This window comes from Urocampus carinirostris, chromosome 13 (genome assembly GCF_059441175.1).
Source record: "Urocampus carinirostris isolate Australia breed hairy pipefish chromosome 13, RoL_Ucar_1.0, whole genome shotgun sequence".
NCBI lineage: Eukaryota > Metazoa > Chordata > Actinopteri > Syngnathiformes > Syngnathidae > Urocampus > Urocampus carinirostris.
The window spans coordinates 1,505,655-1,527,046 of NC_142361.1; the positions used below are offsets into that span (position 1 = coordinate 1,505,655).

General features: G+C 39.7%; 1 protein-coding gene and 1 pseudogene across 6 annotated transcripts in view; one reads left to right on the forward strand and one right to left on the reverse strand.

Annotated features, from left to right (window-relative positions):
* spred2b (sprouty related EVH1 domain containing 2b) overlaps nucleotides 1–21,392 on the forward strand; it is a 161,519-nt gene that overhangs the window by 44,504 nt on the left and 95,623 nt on the right. For all 6 annotated transcript variants that reach the window (XR_015852432.1, XR_015852433.1, XM_088351194.1 and 3 more), the window contains exon 5: nucleotides 9,502–9,566. Coding sequence is in view for 4 of the 6 variants with exons in the window: in XM_088351194.1 (XP_088207320.1) it covers nucleotides 9,502–9,566 (65 nt within the window). In the remaining 2 variants the exon portion in view is untranslated. The remainder of the gene's footprint in view (nucleotides 1–9,501; nucleotides 9,567–21,392) is intronic.
* On the reverse strand, nucleotides 7,363–7,537 carry LOC148353464 (U2 spliceosomal RNA; annotated as a pseudogene).

Sequence of the window (21,392 nt, forward strand, 5' to 3'; positions counted from 1 at the left end):
TCGCCATCAGTAAATGGTTTTCCGTGCTTTGCCATGCAGTGAGCAATGTGCTAGCTTGCTTCAGTGGTGGCGTTTGTAGCAGTGACAAATGTTTTCAGAATCTGTGTACCTGGACACAACCCGTTTTAATGTCTCCGCCTTGAATTCATGTTCATATTTCGTCTCGTAATGACGCTTGACGTGTGAGGTACAACGCTCTCGAGGCTTAATGCACAAACAGCACTGTCATTTTTTGCACGAAGCCCAAGTTATCCGTCCACGCTGGCTGAAAAGAACGAGATATTTTTTTGCTGGAGGAGCTGTTGTGATTCTTCATTTATCGCGCGGCGGTGTTTCCGTGGCTGGGTTAAAACACGGATCTTTTCTCCTCTGCGAGGCGCGGCGCAGACACGCTCACACACGGAGCAGAGGAGGAGCGCTACCGTAAAGCCTCTGAATAAGACTGAAAATTTTTGAATTTCACCTAAAAATGCGCACGAAAACAAAATCATTATTTGCCGTGCGCTCTCGTGCCACTGGTTAACCCCTCGCGTGCCATAGGTTGCCGACTCCTGCTCTACATTATCTATGTCGGCAATTTTTGAAAAAGTGTAAATGGATTATTCTTGGATTGGAAAAGGGATTCTACAAAATTATAGATTTCTGATATCTGCCATGGATGTTTTTCAAGAACATTAAGTTTTCTGCTATGAATGTTTTGGCTTTTTGACATTTTGAAAAAAACTTGTGGGAACTTTTCAGGAAAGCCCCTTTTTGTTCCCTGTACACAAAACAACATTCCCAGGAAAATTGTGAATTGTGAAGCTGAAGTGAAAATTGGTGGACTTTCCCCAATACTGTTGTCACAATAGTTTTGCAAACAAAATTTACCATATTAGCGTTACGTTTTTCGATTTATGCTTTAGTTAAAGCGATGAATGATAATAGAGCGGTGTCAAACAATACTTTAATGGTTTGTATTCACTAAAGCATATTACATGTAAGTTATAATAATGTTTCTTGCTGAATAGTTTTATGCTTGAACCTTCCAGAGAAAATTTGACCAAAATGGTGCATAGTGTTTTACAAGTATACTTTAACACAAATTTTAAAATACATTTATACACTAGTACCTGCAAACACACACTTTCTGAAGAGCCAAACATAATGGAAAATTACCACCACTCAAGTAAAGTGGGAAATAAAGTTTCTCGTGTGCCATCAGCCAGTTATTCAACAAGAATTCCTGCGTCAAACACAAATTTCAGGGTTCGTTCACCTTTTCATGGCCAAATTCAAGCACCTTCAAGGCCAATTTTCGCAGTACATTCAAAGACAGAATGTTTTATTTTTGTTGACTTTGATGACTAAAAACTATCTTGCTGCTAGCACATACTTTGTGCTATTCTGAGTTCCTCCTATTTATTATCTATGATCTTTTAGTGTCAATGAGCTGCTATAAAATGACGTGAATTCTGCCATTCTGCTTAAACAATGCACGCACAGCTTCGCTACAACACTTGTTTACAAACACAGAAAGGTCTCCATAGGTGTTTGGTAATAATTGGGTTCAATACGGAAGACTTTTTGCCTTCCTTATAAAAAGCAGACAAATGACCCAAATTTGGACTTATTTTAATGATATTGATTGCTCTAAAAAAAGAGTGCATTCAATCTTTCAAGTTTAAAGACTGCTGATATTTTACCCTTTCTTGTACTTATTTTAGTTTATATTTAGTGTGGGTTTTATGGGGATCTATGTCTAAATTGGTTTTAAATAGAATTTTGAATAGTTGTTTTATTTCTCATCTTATCATTTATTTATAGCACTGAAGAATTTATAGTTTTTATTTATATTTTATTGTTTTTTTTTCATTTTCAGGGATTTTGTGTTGTTGTTTGACTTTAAATCTGTTTAGTGTGTAAAAAGCTAAAATAAGTTTGTGTTTAAAATGTTTTTTTGTAGATCTGTAAATATTTTAATTGATAATTTATGTATTTTGCAGGAATCCCCTGCAAAACATATGAAATTTATAATTACTCAATAATATAGTGCATTTGGTTTTATAAATATTGATTAGATATAATTAAAAAAATTCTGAGAAGCCGTTTGGGAACCTAAAGAGGTCTTCTCAGTGAGCCAAGCCTAAAGAACCGGTTTACTAAATAGAGTTGTCGTCCTCGGTGCGACAGCTAGGGGGCAGTGACGCTTCACATCCCAACTAAATAATGAGGACTGGAGCCACCATCAGCGTCAATTTTATGCACTATTTTTGTTACTTAAAAGGCTGGTCTATTGGGTAACACTGCCAGGAAACATGGCAATGGAAATTATTAAGATTCAAAGTACTTGTCATATGCACAGTAAAGAACCTCGATTCCCTGCACAATAAAATGCTTACTTTACTGTCCACACAGTTGCCAGCATAATAAAACTAAGAAACTATGAAGAATATTAGGAATAATAAAACGATAAAAATAAAAGATTAACTCAAGATGCTAAGGCAATAAGATAAAATTAAGATAAAACACAGTTGAAAGTGACTGTAGTGCAAGAATGGTCCAAATATCGTCCAGTTTAATGTGTCTGTAGTGCGCTCATTGTGTCTGTGGTGTATTATTCGATCAGCAGCCATTTAAGGGTCTGATAGCAGAGGGATGAAAAGAGTTCTTTGATGGGTTGTCCTGCATTTCACAGTCCTGTACCTACGTCCTGAGAGTTAGATTGTAAACAGTCCGTGTTGTGGGTGGGTGGGTTTGGTCCTTAATGATAGAAGCAGCCTTCCTGTGGACTCTGCGGTGGTATATGCTCTGCTTAGAGGGCATTGGAGTCTTGGTGATCCTCTTAGCATTCTTAACCACTCTTTGCTTGGCTGTGACACTGCCGAACCAAACAGTGAAGCAGCTGGTCAGGATGCTCTCCATGATGCGGTTGTAGACCTTGCTGAGGATCTTGCTTAACATTCCAAACTTCCTCAGCCTCCTCAGGAAGTACAGTCGCTGTTGAGCATTCCTGACCAGCTGTGTGGTGTTGAGGGTCACTTCCCTCCTGTATGCCACTTCGTCCCCCGCATTGATGCGTCCTATCACTGCAGTGTCATCGGCAAACTCCAGGATGATTTTGTCCAGTCGCATACCTGCCAGATACTACGGTTTTACCGTAATGAGTAAGGTTTTCTTGAACCATTACGGTGTTACGGTTGGATCACAAAAAACTCCGGGTTTCCCCTTAAAAAAAATTTAAAAACTAAAATCGTAAAAAAATTCCACCGCAAGATGGAGACGAAGTACAATTTCAAACAAAAGTCTATTGGCGCTGCCAGAATCAACTCCTTGCCCTGAAGAATTCTCGCGCCGGCGTGATGAGGGGGCCCTATCGTGGATGCAGTGGCTAAGCGGCTAGCGGCGTTATAAGTCTTCGGTGCCGTCCGTAATCATGGTAAATGTGAACTCTCTACCAAATAAGACAGAGGAACTGGCTGTGCTAGTGAAAAACAAAGCCCACAGGAAGTGTTTTACGGAAACGTGGCTCACGTCTGGCATCCCGGACGCTAACGTGTAGCTACCTGGAGCAACCGGTTGCTACCGGAGCTAACCTCCTCTCCGATTCCCGCAGAGGAGGTGGACTCGCTCACACGAGGTAGTGTATGCCTGGGCAGTGGGACCTCGGTTATCGCGGTTGATGGGGACCAAAACCGCCCGCGATAAGTGAAAATCCGCCAAGTAGCGGCGCACCTTAAAAAAAATAAAATAAAAAAAAAAAAAATATATATATATATATATATATATATATATATTTTATTATTATTCTTTTTTAGACCCAGTTAATGGGACCAAAACCACCCGCGAAAAGTGAAAATCGGTGAAGTAGCGGCACCCCTTCAAAAATGCTTTAAAAAAGTTTTTTTTTTGTTTTTTAAAATTATTTTATTCTATTATTATTATTTTTTAGACCTGCGAAGCTCTGTACCCACGAACGTGGAACCACGAAGTAGCGACGCCCCTTCAAAATGCTTAAAAAAAAATATTTATATGTGTGTATGTATATGTGTGTATATATATAATATATATATATATATAATTGTTATTATTTTATTTTATTATTATTATTTTTTAGGCCCGCGAAGTTCTGAATTTGCGAACGTCGAAGCGCGAAGTAGCGAGGTCCCACTGTATAATATATATACCAGCTCGGTGTCCTTGGAGTTATGGCGCCTGCCCCGATAGGAGGTTGTGGTTCAAGCCTCAGCCGAGTCATAACCTAAAACTTAAACATTGATACCCGTTGCCTCCCTGCTTGGCGTTCAGCATTAGGGGTTGGAATTGGGGGTCATTAGGGGTCACCTAATGACTGAGCCAGGGGGCTGGGAATCCCCTCCTCTGAATCAATCTCCCAAAAACAGTCAGAAATGACTCTGCTAAAAGCCAGAGAGCAAGTCACCAGCCCCGCCGCCCTAAAAAAGAAAAGAGACAGATACGCAACACTGATTGAAAACCTGAAAGCTTTGCGAGGCGGTTCTGTGATCTACAACAGAAAAGACCACAAATTTCGTTCTTCGTCAACCCATTTAATGCGAAGACAGACTGTTTGAAAGCCCCACTCGTAACAGATGAGGCTGCGGCTGAGTTGGAGATGATTGACCTTTTGTGAGGAGGATCGACTGAAAGCTGTTTTAAGAGAAGGTACAGTTGAGTTCTGGAAAAGTGAGCCAATTGAAAAACACCCCAACATCAAATGAGCTGTGCTTAAGATACTGTCCATGTTTGGGTCAATGTACATCTGTGAGTCTGTGTTTTCTGTTCCGAAACATGTGAAATCAAAGCATTGATCCGCTCTGACTGACACTCATTTAAAATAATTGCTTAGAGAAGCAGTAACAGAATACAACCCAGATTTGAAGGGGATTGTTCAAGATAAGGATTGCCAGAAATCCCACTAAGCAGCAAAGTAAGAGAAAGATGTTATGCTAGAACTTTGAGTTTGTGTGTGTAGAACAGTGCTCACAATGTTAACTGTCGAAAATTATTGATATTATCATGTTGGTTTGGTTATTTTCATCAGATCTAGCCAAGTAGAGATCGGTGTATGTGTGCATACATGATTAAAATATTATATTTTAGTGTACCCATTGTGTATAATGTGGCTTTTTAGTAACAACGAAAAAAACAATCGACTCGCCCCCGTCAACATCTATGATGTGGCTCTTTTTAGTAACACAGACGAAAAATTGGCTCTTAGTCGCTGAATGGTTGGCCACCCTTGGTGTAGAGGATTAGGCTGAGGACACAAGCCTGCGGAGTTCCTATGTTGGTGGTGATGCTGGCTGATGTCCTATTTCCTATTCTGACAGACTGGGGGTCTGCCAGTACAGGAGCCCGTCGCAGAGGGTGGGGTGCAAACCGATTGTGAATAGTTTGTGGGTGAGTTTATGGGGATGACTTCGTTAAAGGCGCAGCTGTAATCCACAAACATCATCCTGATGTAGGAGTCTTTGTTTTCCAGGTGGGACAAGGAATGATGAAGAACACCTGTGATGGCATCCGAGGTGGATCCGTTGGTCCTATAGGCATACTGTCCACGTTATCTGGGATGCTGCTCTGGATGTGGGGTAGTACTACTTTCTCAAATCACTTCATAATAATTGGAGTGAGTGCTACCGATCTGTAGCCGTTCAGGCAGGTGGGTGGGGTCTGCAGGAGGGAACTGTGCTTTGGCTGAGGGAAAGGATGAAGATGGAGGTAAAACCATTTGCCAGCTCATTGGTGCATACTCTGAGAGCACGGCCAGGAATGTTGTCTGGTCCTGCTGCTTTGTGGGGGTCGGTTTTCTTCAAGACTGTTAGTATTTGACTTGATGAGACTATTGATGGTGGTGAGAGGGGTCTGGTGGTCCAGGTGTGTGTGCATGTCTCTGTGTCAGGCATGCTGTCGGCCGAGATGATTGTGCTGGTATATATAGTCTGTGCTGGAAGCATCTCCACATCCGCCCATAGTCAGTAGTGGAGTAGAAGACATCAAGTTTCTCTCTGTACTGTCTCTTTGCCGCTGTAATCATTTTTCCTCAGTCTGTGTGTGCAATACACAGCATGCGGCGTACCTAAGAATTTTTCCAGGGCTTTGGGTTTGGAAACTTCCTGACTCGTATGGTGGGTACGATGTTATCAACACAAGTGCTAAGTACCCAGTCACATACTCAGAATAGTCTTGTATACTGACAGAAGAGTCGTCCAGAGTAGCTGCAGCTTTACAAACATCCCAGTCTGTTGTGGCAAAACAGTCCTGCTGAGTGCACTCAGTCTCTGAATTCCAGAGATTGATTTGTTTTATGATCGGGTTTGTTTGTTTCAGTTTTTGACTGTACGCCGGGTACATAAGGAAAGAGATATCATCAGAGAATCTATAATGGGGGCGGGGTAAAGCCTTGTATGCATCACGGACGTTACTGTAAATGTGAACGAGTGTGTTCTCTCTGCGGGTGTGAATGTCCACATGTTGGTAATATTTGGGAAATACAGTCCGTAGATTGCACTGGTTAAAGTCACTGGCGGTGGTGAAAACGGCATCGGGGTGAGCAATCTCCAGCACACTGATTGCGCCATGGAGTGCGTCGAATGTTGCAGCGTTGTTGGCTCGCGGGGTATGTAAACAGAGATGAAAAAGACAGCTGTATATTACCTCGGTGAATAATTGGGACGACAATTCAATATTAAAAAATCCACGTCAGGTGAACAGTGCTTTTTAATACTCTGTATGTCTCCACAGCGCAAGTTGTTGATGAACATGCACACCTCCCCCTTAAGCCCTACCGAGGGCTGCAGCGCGGTCTTTTCGGTGTATGGAGTGACTCTGTACCTGAATGGCGACCTCCGTTATTTGGTCCGAAAGCCAGGTCTCGGTGAAAATTAAGGCACGGCACTCTCTTATTTCCCGTTGGGATGAAATCCTGGTTCTCAGCTCATCTAGCTTGTTTTCCAGTGAACGCACGTTGGCGAGTAGGAGGCTCGGTAGGTGGTCGGCTAGCCAGGGCATTTAGCATAGCATGGAGCCCTGCCCTTTTCCTTCGCTTGCGCCGCCGTCTCCGGAGCACCCTCCTCGGATCAGCTTGCTCACTCGACCTTGGTGCAGCGGACTCTTCGTGGGTGTGGCGGTGGTAGCCACGCGAGAGAACAATGACTTGTAGGTTGGGTGAAATAAAGCCGGTAAAAAGTATGTGACTGTGAGTGGCCAAAGTTGAGTAGTTAACAATGCATGATATTTTTTTAAAGAAAAAAGAAAACACGACCATAAAAGCAAAAGACCAACAAGCACGCGTGGAGCAATCAAACACGTCTGCCACGTGGGGCGCCATGTTGGATCTTAGTCTTATTTTTGTAAACATTCTGTAGGGAATGCACCGCTCCGGGAAATACTGCAATACCAGGTCAATGCGTGGAGTGGCAAGCTCTATTCCATCTCCCCATTCCAAGAATCAATTTAATATATGGTCCACCACATGGAGGATGTATCAGATATTGAACAGATACTAAACTTGATCTTATCCAAAAGGCCAAAAAGAAACATTTTCAAGCACTTCATCAAAATTCAACAATTTTCCTGACCATGAATACACTACATTAAAATTCAAGGATTTCAAGCATCTGAACAAACCCTGCACACTTCACCCTTTCGCCTTCTCATGGTGTCATCTATTATTTTCGCCTTAGAACACACGCTGGGTGCACTGCACAAACTTTGAAGAAAATCTTGAAGAGAGACTTTTATGTGCGACCTGTGGTTGTAAAAATGCGTTAAAGATGGAATGGCACTTTGCTTTTGAGCAATAAATACATACAGTACTTTCTTTTTTTGTCTTCTGTATTGAACTCAATTATTACCCAACACATATAGGGCCTTTTCCATTGAAGCTGCACGTGCATTTTAGAAGCAGAATTGATGTCAGTTTTTATGTCATGGATCATCGGTAGGAGCAGCGCAAAATAGCAATTATGTGCAAGCAGCAAGATAGCGACTTTATTTTAGGCAGTCAGAGTCAACGTGCGAGGGCCTTCTTTCTTTAAACATAGTGGAAAAAATAAAAATTGGCCTTGAAAGTGCTTGAAAAAATGTACTCATTTTTAGAATGACGAGAAAACTTTTATTTATGAACATAAATAAATATATGAGACAAATGTAATTGAAGAATCATGTCCGCAAATGTTCCAAGTGATGACCATTATTGTCCAGACAACGCTGATAACGCGCAAACATTGCGAAACACATAAAAAGAGTGAGTACATTTTTTGAGACACCCTGTATGTGTTGAATACAGAAAAGGAACCAGCAACTGAGACTGCACCTCAGACTGCGCCCTATGCCCGTAAAAATACAATAGACTGGATATAAATGACAATTGTTCAATTTCTTTACATTTTGTTCTGTTTCTCTTTATTTTAAACACGTGCAAAACTAGGTATCCAATTAAGTGCTTTCAAGTCTAATTTAATGAAACTGCTTTACTTAAAAACAAATATTAAACAATAACTTGTAGATGCCTGCATGCATATTTTTTAATAAATGCAAATGTATAAAATTGGTTAGGCCTTCTGGCCTGGACCCCAGGCCAAATTTTTGAACCCAATGTGGTCTTCGTCTCCAGTGGTTTGCCCACCCTTGATCCAAAGTCAATACCGTACATCAGGTGTCTCCATTGTGGTGCCCATGTGCCCCTAAAGACAATTCAGGTCCCCACAAAACCTTTTCTAAAATTGCTCACAGGTGTTAGGTCATAGTGATTTCTAGATTCTAGAACGATTATTTTTGGGGGTTTACTGAGTCTATTTGACCCTATTTTTAATAATGAACCTGGTAATAACATAGTAATATCATGATAAATTGTTATGTTAGATTTTATATGCATAAATTCCAGTCCATAGGCGTCATTGACAAATAAAGTTTAGATCATTATTTTTATCCATTAATTAAAAAAATAGAATGAGAATCAATGCATGTATTAAATAAAACCGCATTCGTCTTTTTACTGACTTATTTTACAGGACATTCCAATGTATGGGTTCTAGAAAGAGAATGAGCAAAACATGTGTAGGTTTTTTTAAGCTAGACATATGGCTACCATTTTTGTTAGCTATGTAGCTAAGTTAGCTATCTTTTAGTTATTTATCCAGCTAACATTTTCTTTTTTTTTTCTTGTTCTCAAGGTAAACTTTGGCCTCCTTTCTAGCTATATATATATATATATATATATATATATATATATATATATATATACATACATACATTTTTTTTTTAAATAATTTTATCTGGCTTTTACTCCTTCAGCTAGCTATCTAGCCCCCTAATAGTTTTGTAGATGTTTACCTTTCTAGCTAACTATAAAGCATCTATTAAGTCTCTATTTTAGACATTCTTTGTGTTAAGTAGCAAAAAGAAGCTCACCGTCTGAAAAAGGATGGAGACCCCTGCCATACATGTCTCAGCAAGAACATACAGTATATGTAAAGTTTTGTTTCTGCATGCCCACCGTAGGTTCCACAACCTCATCTACAGCACTCCAAAACGAGGGCGAGCTAGGGGACGACGACGTCTTCACTGTAAGTTTGTTTTCTATTTGTTCAGCTCACAGGGTTAATACAGGTGCTTGAACTTTAATGTTTTGTTTTCAAGGTCAGGAAGATTCTTATATTTTTAGTAAAGTGCTTGATAATGCATGAAATTGTTGCCATTGCCATGTTTCCTGGCAGTCAGACTCGAAAGACCATTATAGACCACGCTTTTTAATAAAGAAGAATAAAAATGTTTGTGTAAAAATGACACTAATGGTGGCTCTAGAGCAAGGAAACTCACGCAGGCATGGGGAGAATATGCAAATTTCACATGGGGAACCCTGGACCTCTGCACGGTGGTGCTTTGTGTTTACCACCCAGCTGCTGTGCCGCCTTGATAATAGCTCAGTAGCTCAGGAGGTAGAGCGATCGTTTTAGGATTAAGGGATCCCAGTTCGAATCCCGGCTTGTCCGTGTTACATGTCGAAGTGTCCTTGGGTAAGACACTGAACCCCCAAAACCCCCAATAAGCAGGTTAGCGCCTTACATGGCTGCACAGATCACGGCTGCTATTGGGAAATGTGAAGCACAATGTAAAGTGCTTTGGGAAGTCATTGACTTGAAAAGCGCTATATAAATGCAGATCATTTCATTTCATGTAGCATAAATAATAATAAAACATTATGCACCAAATTGTTTAGTAATTATTAGTTTCATATTTTTACAGGGGTCCATGAAAAACACATGAAACATGAATTAAAGTATTCCCACGTCTACGAGAATAATTTGTAAATTACTAAACAATTTTAGCTTCCTACACATTGAACAGATTAAAAGTCAACACAAAATCCCTGAAAATGCAGAACAAAAACAATAAAATAGAAAAAAACATTAACTCTTCAGTGCTATAAATAAATGATAAAATGCAAAAAAAACATGTTTAGGATTCTATTTTTAACCAATTTAGACACAGATCCTCCAAAAAACGCAACAATATAAATTGAAAGTAAAAAAAAAATAGGCAAAGGATCAGCAGTCTCTAAGAATGAAAGAATAAATACACTCTCCTTCGGAGCAATTAATATCATTAAAAGTCCAAATTTGTCTCATTGTTCTGCTTCTTATACAAACAGTACTTTATTTTTTTGTCGTCCATATTCAACACCATTATTACCTAAGTCCTATAGAGTCCTTCCCGTGTTTGTAAACAACTGTGACTTATTGAACCTGCATGAACATTGTTTAAGCAGAATGGCAGGATTCATCTAAGTTTATAGCAGCCCATTGACACATAAAGATTGTAGGTCAAAAATAGGAACATCTCAAAATAGCACCAAGTATGTGCTAGCAGCAAGATAGCGACTTTATTTTAATCATCAAAGTGAACAAAAAAACTTTCTTTTGATCGGCGCTGGATTTCTTCCTTTGACGGTATCAGTGTTTTCTTTTTATGGCCTTGTAAGTGCTTGAATAGTGCTTGATTTTGGCCATGAAAAGAGTTAACGAACACTGAACTCAGGAAACACTCCAGCAGTAAAAAAGGAAAAGCTTAAAGAAAGCAGAGTCCCCTTGCAACCCGACACCGAGAGCAGCAGGCAGGGTCGGAAGGCTACTTCCTGTATCCTACCGCCTCCCATTACCCCAACCACCACTAGCTCCTTAACCCCCACATTCAAGCCTCTCATCCGGCTCAAAAAGAGAGCGGCAGCTAGCAAACAAGCGACTCACAGCTGTTTCTCAACTTATTGCATGGCGCCTGATTTACTAGAGGAAGTGCCTCGTGGGTTTATCTGTAGACTTGGGAAGCCAAAACTAATAGGTACTCTGCTGGGAGTGTATCGCCACCGCAGAGATACATACAAACATCAAAAGAGGCCAGGACAGACTTCTTCACGGCTGTCATGGGGCGCCACAACCCTTAAGTTTTGAAAACTTGGGGTTTGTACGAGTACTTGAAATCCTTGAAAATGCTTGAATTGTAATGTTGGTTTTCCAAAGTCAAGACCATGCTTAAAATCTTTGCCATTGCCATGTTTCTTGGCAGTCTTGACTCTACAAACCAAACATTTAATGAGGATTTTTATTAAAGTCTATGAAAATGATGCCAAAAAAACATGCTCTGGTGGCTTGTCACATGGTGTTGTGATGTGAAGCATCACTGACCTCTACTGGTCGCACTCAAGAGGACTGCTGTATTTAGAAAACCAGCTCTTTTGACTCAGCTCACTAAGATGCTTTAGTATCCCTGAAAAACACATGAAATATAAATTAGAAAAAAATCAAACCATTTTAAAATCTTACACACTGAACAGATTCAAAGTCAAACAACAACACCAAATCCCTGAAAATGAAAAACAATAGGAAAATGCGATATGCGATAAGAATATTAACTCTTCAGTGTTATAAGTAATGATAAAATGCTGTTTTTTTTAACTAAATAATTTAACATAAGTTAAACAAAAGCCAAAGATCAGCAGTTTCGGATTTTGAAAGATTGAATGCCTCTGCTTTGGAGCAATCAATATCATGAAAATGTTCTTCTTTTTTTCTTCTCTATTGAACTCATCACCTTTAGAGCATCTTCTGTTTGTAAACAAGTGTGACGTATTGAAGCAGCGCATGCATTGTTGAAGCAGAATAGCACAATTCAGTTCAGCTAAAAGCAGACCATTGGCACAAAACGAACGTAGATTATAGTTAAGAAGAGCTCAAAATAGCTCAAAGCATGTGCTAGCAGCTGGATAGCGGCTTTTAGAAATCAAAGTCAAAAACAAAAACGTTCTTTTGATCGATGCCGAATTTCTTCGTGCTTGAATTTGGCCATGAAAAGGGTCAACGAACCCTACCTTTACATATAGTTGATCCAGTGTAAGCGTCTGCTCTGTATGAAAATCTCTCAGAAAAAGTAGTTTATTATTGTAGTTTTTTTTTACCCCGAAGGACTATATAGGTCTTCTAACTACGTATCTTCCAAGATTGACTTACCAATTAGGTAGCCTATTTTGGAACTAAATCAGGCAGTACACAAAATTTCCTCAGGGATAAAGATCAAATTAGTGCTTCAGATGCCACACAAAAGTTTGTATGATTTTGTTTTCAGTGTAGTTACAAGGGAAAATTCTCATAATGGTTCCTTATGGTATATCAAACTCACCAAAGGAAGCAACAAAATATTTGCGCAAAGACACCTGTACAAAACAATAATATGATACATAAACCTTTGCCCAAAAGGAGTAGGCTGAAGCTAAACATTTTGAGCACCTATTTCTTTTTAATTTATTTCCTTGCAGGGAATATATATTTAAAATCAAAACAAGAAAACTAAATCTTACACCACATTAGGGAATCTAGAAAAAAAATTGTATAAAAATGTAATAACTCTGACTTTTTATATATGAACATTACCTATCCTTATTTGCATTTCAATGTCTTTTTTGGATTTACCAAATATTGTGATTTTTGTTTTTGATACATTTAATGAAGTTCTGCAGAAAATTTGTACTTAAGCCTAATATTGTGGCGTCTTTAGCAAATAGAATATGTTTTAATGTAAAAAACAAAGATTATTTTTAGGACCTTTGTGGGACTCCACAGTTGATGCTCATAAGTCTTGAATTGCTGTCACCAATCTGTACATGTTAACATTGATTTGAGAGATATGATTTTACCCAAGCTCTATTTCGAAAACCTACTCTGACTAGGCTCCTCAGACATTTTGTCTTTGTAATGATATATTAGCAAGAATAATAAAAAATTAATTCCTTTATCTGCATCGCTTATGCTCAGTAGGGTCGCCGGGTTGCTGGAACCCATCCCAACTATCTTCGGGCAGTGGAGACCCTGAACTGGTTGCCTGCCTGTCAAATGGACCTGAAGACAATCATTCACTCTCATACTTAGAGACAATTTGGAGTCACTAATTCACCTGAAATACTTGATTTAGGAATGTGGGAGCAGAAGTGGGTAGTAACAGAGTACATTTACTCTGCTACATTTACTTGAGTACGTTTTGGCAAATTTTGTACGACTATGAGTATTTTGAAATCCCGATACTTTTACTTGAGTAAATTAAAAAAAAAATGTTCTTTTACTCCGCTACATTAGGCCGCATTGAAGTCGTCACTTCGTTACTTAATAATTGCCCTCCACGCAAGTATGCGTCTGTCTGATGACGAAGACCTCCTACAGGCTCTCCCATGTCTAACCAATCAAACGTAGCAGCAACGTCACGTCACCATATTCAACTTCAGCGGGGAAAATTATGTTTGGGATGAATCCGATCGAAAATGTCGCAATACAGACTATGAAAACACAGAGGAGGAGAAGCACCCCTAACCTCACATTAAAAGCTTGTTTCCCTTAAAATTGGTGCGAAACACCCGCTGCAATATGTCTCCTTTTTTGCCTGAACAAACGTAGATTGCTGCATTCAATAATTCAACATCGAACTTGTGGAAACATGTGGAGGTTTCCTAAAATCTAGTTCTAACTTTACTTTGTTTTTATCTGGTATTTACTTGATGTTTTATTCTTGTTTTATTGTTATTTGATATTCGGTTTACAGCGAACTTGGGTGTCCTGAAAGCTGCTTTGAAGTAAAATGTATTATTATCCTCAACCATCCAGCATCTTTGATTCAAGCTTACTGTTTCAAAAATTATTTTTACATTAAATGCGTATAAAGGAAAGCTTTTTTACTGTGCTGTATGCGCAGTGCAAATAAATTTAGCCTGTCTCTCACACACACGCACACACACACACACGTCCATCCATTATCTGCACCGCTTATACTCAGTAGGGTCGCCGGGGTGCTGGAACCCATCCCAGCTATCTTCAGGCAGTGGGCAGGGGACACCCTGAACTAGTTGCCAGCCAGTTGCAGGCCACACAGAGACAGACGACTCACTCGCTCATCCACACCTAGGGACAATTTGGACCGGCCAAGTAACCTGACATGCATGTTATTGGAATGCAAGGACGGGAAAAACATGGAAACTCCACATGACCTCAAAACTGTGCCACTCACGCGCTAACCACTGCGTTGCTGTGCTGACATATATATATATATATATATATATATCTCATCTCATCAGCCGTACCGCTTATCCTCATTAGGGTCGCGGGGGGGCTGGAGCCCATCCCAGCCATCACCGGGCAGTGGGCAGGGGACACCCTGAACTGGTTGCCAGCCAATTGCAGGGCACACAGGGACAGACAACTCATTCGCTCATTCACACCTAGGGACAATTTGGACCGGCCAATTCACCTGAAATGCATGTTTTTGGAACGTGGGAGGAAACCGGAGTGCCCGGAGAACATACAAACTCCGCACAGGAAGTCTGGAGCTGGATTTGAACCCACGACAGGTTCCCATGACATGAACTGTGCCGCACAAGCGCTAACCACTGCGCCGCCGTGCTGCCCATATATATATATATATATATATATATATATATATATATATATACAGGCTTGGGTAGGGTTACTTTAACTTGATTACTTTCAATTACTTTTGGATTACTCCAATACCAAATATGCTAATAAAAGACAAAAGAAACTAAATATGAATAAAATTATGACTGATAAGCTTTCTCCCCTGGCTTTGATCTCTTTGATCTCCGGCAAAACTAACATAAAATGCGACAGAAACCAAATGAAAATAAATCCAAACAGCTTGCCAACATCATTTTTGCTGTTCCATGTATTCTGTTACTCCCCAAGCCTGCACAAAATTTAGTACCGTATTTTCCGCACTATAAGGCGCACCGTGTTATAAGGCGCACCTTCAATGAATGATATATTTTTAAACTTTTTCCATACATAAGGCGCACCCCATTACAAGGCGCTATAAGTGCATGCTGGTTTAAGATCAGGTAATTGTGCAATTTTGTAATTGTAATCCTGTGCAGTCCTTCGAGACATTTTTGTGATTAAGGGCGTCACAAATAAATGTGACTTAACTTGACTTGGCTACAGTAGAGGATGTAGTTACGTTATGCGACCGTTAGATGGTGCCGCTCTAAAGGGATTGACAACAAAACAGTCAGATAGGTCTGACAAACTTTATTAATAGAATAGAATAGAATAGAATATACCTTTATTGTCATTGTTACAAATGGGCTAACATATTGTGACAACGAAATTGGGCATGACACTCCAGTTTTACACATAGTGAGGGTATGAGCAAGAAGATAAAGGAACAGAGAAGATAATGTTATAAACAAGGGGAATAAGGCTATAGTTATAATTTACATGGTATTTACACAACAATGTCAGCATGTGGGATGTTACATACAAGGTTGTCGTGATAACGTTGTATCGTAACGGTTGTGCAATATTGCATTTGGTGCAAAGTCATCATGGTGCAAAAATAGTCCGCATATACATTGGTGCAAGCATAGACATCATAGTGCAAAAAAAGGAAATGGTCAGACATTGTGCAATTTGAGCATTAAACGTAGTGCAGTCGACATGTGCAAGAACAAGACTTGAGTAACATTATTTTCGTATGAGGTAGTGTTGGCACGAGTTTTCAGTTTTTGTGCGGTGTCTGTTGAGCAGTGAACAAACATAGTGCAGACAGCATGTACGTGAGTACCATTTTACATACGTGTGAGGTATTTTTTATTTTTTATTTTTTTTGCAACAGTTTTCAGTTGTTTGTGCGGTGTCTGTTTAGGGTGGTAATGGCTGTGGGGAAGAAACTGTCTCTGAGTCTGTAATAGATAACAAACAAGCTTTCCACAACTCCATTCACTCCCAAAATGAATAAACAGCCGTTTTATTATTTTCTCTGAGGTAAAGCATTTTCGTGACACATCTTTAACATCTTTGAACAACAGCAAGGCATAACATTTTACTTTTCCTCCATTTTGTCAACACGCAAAAAAACGTCTGATACCGTTATGGTAAATTGAACGTTAGTGCAATCGCAATATAGTGACACTCGTAATGTGCAAAAACAACAAGTGCAAAACAATAACAGTAAAACAATAACATAATAACTGTAAAATGTAAAACGTTGTAGTGGGTTTTACATAATTCACCCATGGAATCATTGTTCAGTTAGCGAGTTCCTAGGGGGACTCTTAATTCTGCCGGCTCGAGCCACTCTCGTGTTTTGGTTTGTTTTGTAAGTTTCGATTGCAAGTTTAAATGTCATTAAAGCACCTTTCGTTGGCATCTTTGTTTGACACTCCGCCTACGACTCCAGTCTCTGCCCGCTACAACGTAAACACACACCAAGTAGGACCACCTCTGAATTCTTAAATGTTAAGTTCCCGTGCCAGCGCTGTTGCCTTCATTCGAATAGTTATTGTACTGACACTTCTACTTACTGCTCTTTGTTCAACAACCCACTGTTCAAGTGTGACCTATAACTGTGGCCATCTTGCTTTTATTGCCATGGAAACTTTGTTTATTCTTCCTTACTTGGCCATCGATTCATTAATGTTGAACTCTCTCGCTGCTGCTCTATTCCCGTGTTCTACTGCGTGACTGATCGCCTTGAGTTTAAACTCTGCGTTGTAAGCGTGTCTCTTAATAGGAGCCATTTCAGGGTCTTTATACAAACGCACAAATAAAAGAGAATCGTTGTTTAATATTTCCCAGTATGCACAGCTTCACTTCTTCTTCTACGCAAAAAATGGAGTCGGTGGTTGCTTACCGTAAATTGCGAGACCTTGTTATTCAATATTGATCCATATATAAGGCGCACCGGATTATACGGAGAATAGTCAGCTTTTTAAAAAAAAAATCAGATTTTATGTGCGCCTTATAGTGCGGAAAATACGGTAATTTTATTCATATTTAGTTTATTTTGTCTTTTGTTAACATATTTGGTATTGGAGTGATCCAAAAGTAAATGAAAGTAATCAAGTTAAAGTAACCCTATATGGGCCAGTGGACAGAGCAATGATGGATTATGTGGTGGTAAGGAAAGGGATGTTAAGTAGATAGGGCGAGTTATAAGAAGAGTGTGAGGGAAGAGGTGAAAATGTCAGAGTTGAATAAGGCAGAAAAGGAAAGAGTTTAAAGAGAGGATAGGGGAAGAGTATGAATGGATTAGTAGAAGAGAAGTGGATAGTGTGGAAATGGAATGGAAGTGGTTTAAAGAGACAGTGTTGAGTGCAAAAGAAGTGTGTAAAATGAGAAAAGTTGGTCGAGGTATAAGAAAAGGAAGTAAATGGTGGAATAATGACGTATCAGAGGCTGGGACAGAAAAGAGACGTGCCTTTGAGGAGTGGCTGCAAGATAAGAGTGGTAATGCGTATGAAAGGTATAAAGTGAAGAAAAAGTTGGTAAAAGCGGCAGTGGAAGCAGCGAAAAGAAAAGCAAATGATGCATGGTGTCGAAAGATAGGAGTGAACTTTGTGAAAAGGAGAAAAGTGTTCTGGAAAAATGAAAAGAGTAAGAAAGAGCGAGTCTGGAAAGGAAGAAAAAAGTGAAAGATAAAGATGGTAGATTGCTGGTTAGCGGTAGTGCAGTCAGGATGAGATGGGCATACTATTTTGAGGAGTTGCTAAATGTGGAGGATGGGAGAGAAGTGAGAGTCGAGGCGGTCAATGGTATGGAGAGAATGCCAGTGTTGGGTGATTTAAATGTGAAGCCTGTGGAAACATGGGAGGTGCAAGAAGCAGGGAAAGAAATTAAAGGGGCGACAGCCTGGGTTGGATTGTTGTACTGCTCAATGCTTGAAAAAAGTTGGCACAGCTATGATTGTCTGGTTAGTACGCTTGTTTAATGTATGCTTTTTAACTGGTGTGGTTCCTGTTGATTGGTGTAGTGCATGTGTGGTGCCATAGATAAGGGTAAAGGTGATAAGTATGAATGTTGCAATGTAAGAGGTACTAGTTTGTTTTCTGTGCCGGGTAAGCTGTTTGGAAGAGTCTTGATTAAGAGAGTGAGAGGAAGAACGAATAAGGTGCTGATGGAGGAGCAGAGTGATTTCAGGAAAGAAAGAGGATCAGGTGTTTGCAGTATGACAGGTGTGTGAGAAATATTTTGCAAAAGGTAAGGATGTTTATTGGCTTTCATGGACTTCGAAAAGGCATATGACAGAGTTGATAGAGAGGCGTTGTGGCAAGTGATGGTAATGTATGGAGTTGGTGGAAAGTTGTTGGAAGCATTGAAGAGTTTTTATGTGAAGAGCAGAGCATGTGTAAGACTAGGGAGTGAGACAAGTGAGTAGTTCCCTGTGTTGACTGGTGTGAGACAGAGGTGTGTGATGTCACCATGGCTGTTTAATGTGTACATGGAGGGCGTGGTGAGAGAGGTGAATGCAAGAGTATTTGGCAGAGGTGTAGAGATGATCGATAACAGTGTAACGGTGTGGCAGGTAAGTCAGTTGTTGTTTGCAAATGACACAGGTTGGTAATGGAGTTTGGAAGAATATGTGATAGGCCTAAGTGATGTGTGAATGTTGGGAAGAGTAAGGTGATGAAGTGTTCACATGATGGAGTGGGCATGGCGTTCGAAATAAGTTTGCATGGACAGGTGCTGGAAGAAGTTAAAAGCTTTAAGTACTTGGGTTGTGATTTGGCTGCAGTTGGTGGAATGGAGTGCGAAGTATTGCATGGATGAATAAGGGAAGCAAGGTTTTGGGTGCTCTGAGGAGAGTGATGAGCAACAAGAGTATGAGTATGGATGTTAGGAGGGGACTGCATGAGAGTGTGATTGTGCCGACTGTGTTGTATGGTGCAGAGAGTTGGAGCCTGAATGCAGATTTGAGAAGGAAATAAAATGTTTTTGAGGTGAAGTGATTGAGGAGTATGTTAGGAGTGACAAGATTGGATATACTGAGAAATGAAATTGTGAGAGACAGAACTCGAGTAGTACTGGAACTGAGCAAGCGTGTGGATAAGAGAGTACTCGGTTGGTTTGGACACATGGAGAGGATGGATGAGGAGCAAATGTTGAAGAGGATTTCCAGAGCAGAAGTAAATGGAAGGAGACCAAGAGGAAGGCCGCGATTGACGTGGATGGATGGTGTTATGAGTGCACTGCAGGAAAAAGGTCTGAATCTGGTGGAATGTAGAGCTCTTGTTGGTGATAGGAATGAGTGGAGAGGTGTTGTAAAAGGATAGTGGGATGTTTGGACACGTTCCAAGGGATGGGTGTGTGTTGGTGGTTTTGGTCCCCATTAACCGCGATAACCGAGGGGTTACTGTATAGGTGTATGTACTTATGTGTGTGTATGTGTACGTACTTATGTGTGTGTGTATGTACTTATGTGTGTGTGTATATGTACACGTGTATATGATCATGTGTATATGTATGTATATGTGTATATGTATATATAGCTACTACTTGGTTCTACATGTGCTTAATTTATTTATTTGATTTATACTATTTTAATTTTATTGTTGTCTATCCTAAAATTGTCAATTTAAGTTTTCAACTTTTAGTTGTCTTTCTTTTTTTTTCTTATTCTTGTTTTGTGTTCTATTCAAGCTTCTTCAGTAGATGATTAGTAAAAGAAAAGTCCATAAATCCAAGAGTGTGTATGTCTTGATTAAAGTATATTGAACTAAAAATAATTCACCAAAAGTGTGTGTAGCCATCCTCCAGAGTAACTCGACAAGGTTATTCATCCGTTTTCCTGACATAATGATCTAAAAACATATGTGGTGCTGCAAAAAGGCGAGTCGAGTTTTGAGAAGAACAAACTCTTACAAATACATTTTTGGTTGGAATAATTTATTTACAACCCATATTTGCTACGCCAGTATTGAACTCAATTATTACCTACCAATTAGAGCGTGTCATATTGACGCTGTCCTTGCATTGTTGGAGCAGAATGGCAGAATTCATGTGAGTTAATAGTAGCCATTGACACAAAAAGATGGTAGATCTTAAATAAGTACAGCGCAAAATAGCACAAAGTAAATGCGAGCAGCAAAATAGCTACTTTATTTTAGCAAACAAAAAAAATGTTTGTTGATCGGTGCTGGATTTCTTCCTTTGAAGGTACTGGAAAATTTTAAAAATTGATCTTGAAAGTGTTTGAACAGGGTTTTAATTTGGCCGTGCAAAAGTTGTACAAACCCTCTAAATGGGTGCTGGATGTAAAGAAGGGTTTTAATGTTGATCACGTGGGTACAACCTAAAATCCAGGAAACTAATTTGGAAGTTAGGAAGATATGGAAATTGGGGAAAAGCCATTCAGAAAAAAATCTTAAACATGCTGGCAGTCTAAGTGCTCCTATTCTGTTTTGAATTAGTTGCAGCATTGCAGGCCAGAGTTCAGGCTGTACGTTTTGTTATTTTGGCCGGCTGCTCTGTGAGGGCTTTATGAGAAAGCAAAGAAGGGGCTTGGTTGGTTGGGTTCTCAGCGGGGCAGTGTTCGTGAGTGCAGTTCAGGGCCTCGTCTGGAATATAATGTGCACCACCTCATGCGCGCACACACACAGTTTGGTCATAGAAATCTGGCAAATAATTAATTTAGTTCGGGGCACACATTGTGCCACATGGACTTGATCAAAACACTAGAAGTGAACAGTTTGTCCATGTGATGGTGAAAATGACAACCGGCACTAAAACATGTGTAAGGCAAGCAATATTCATTTAAAGCAGAGGTCTCCAACATGGTGCCCGCAGGCACCTCAACTCTCCTTAGGCGGCACCTGTTCTGAAAATAGCCAAAAAGTATAATTAAAGATTTGGTTTTGAATTCTAGGTTACAGTTTCTAATTACAACGTACACATATAATTTACATAATGATACATATATGCATTCTAAATAAAATATTGTTTCACTAATATGATAAAACATTACTTGTGGGATGGGAAGAAACCACAAAATCAAATAGATACTGTAAATTGTCCCCCTGGTGGAGTGGAGGTGGATTGTCGTTGCCCAACATTAACTATTAT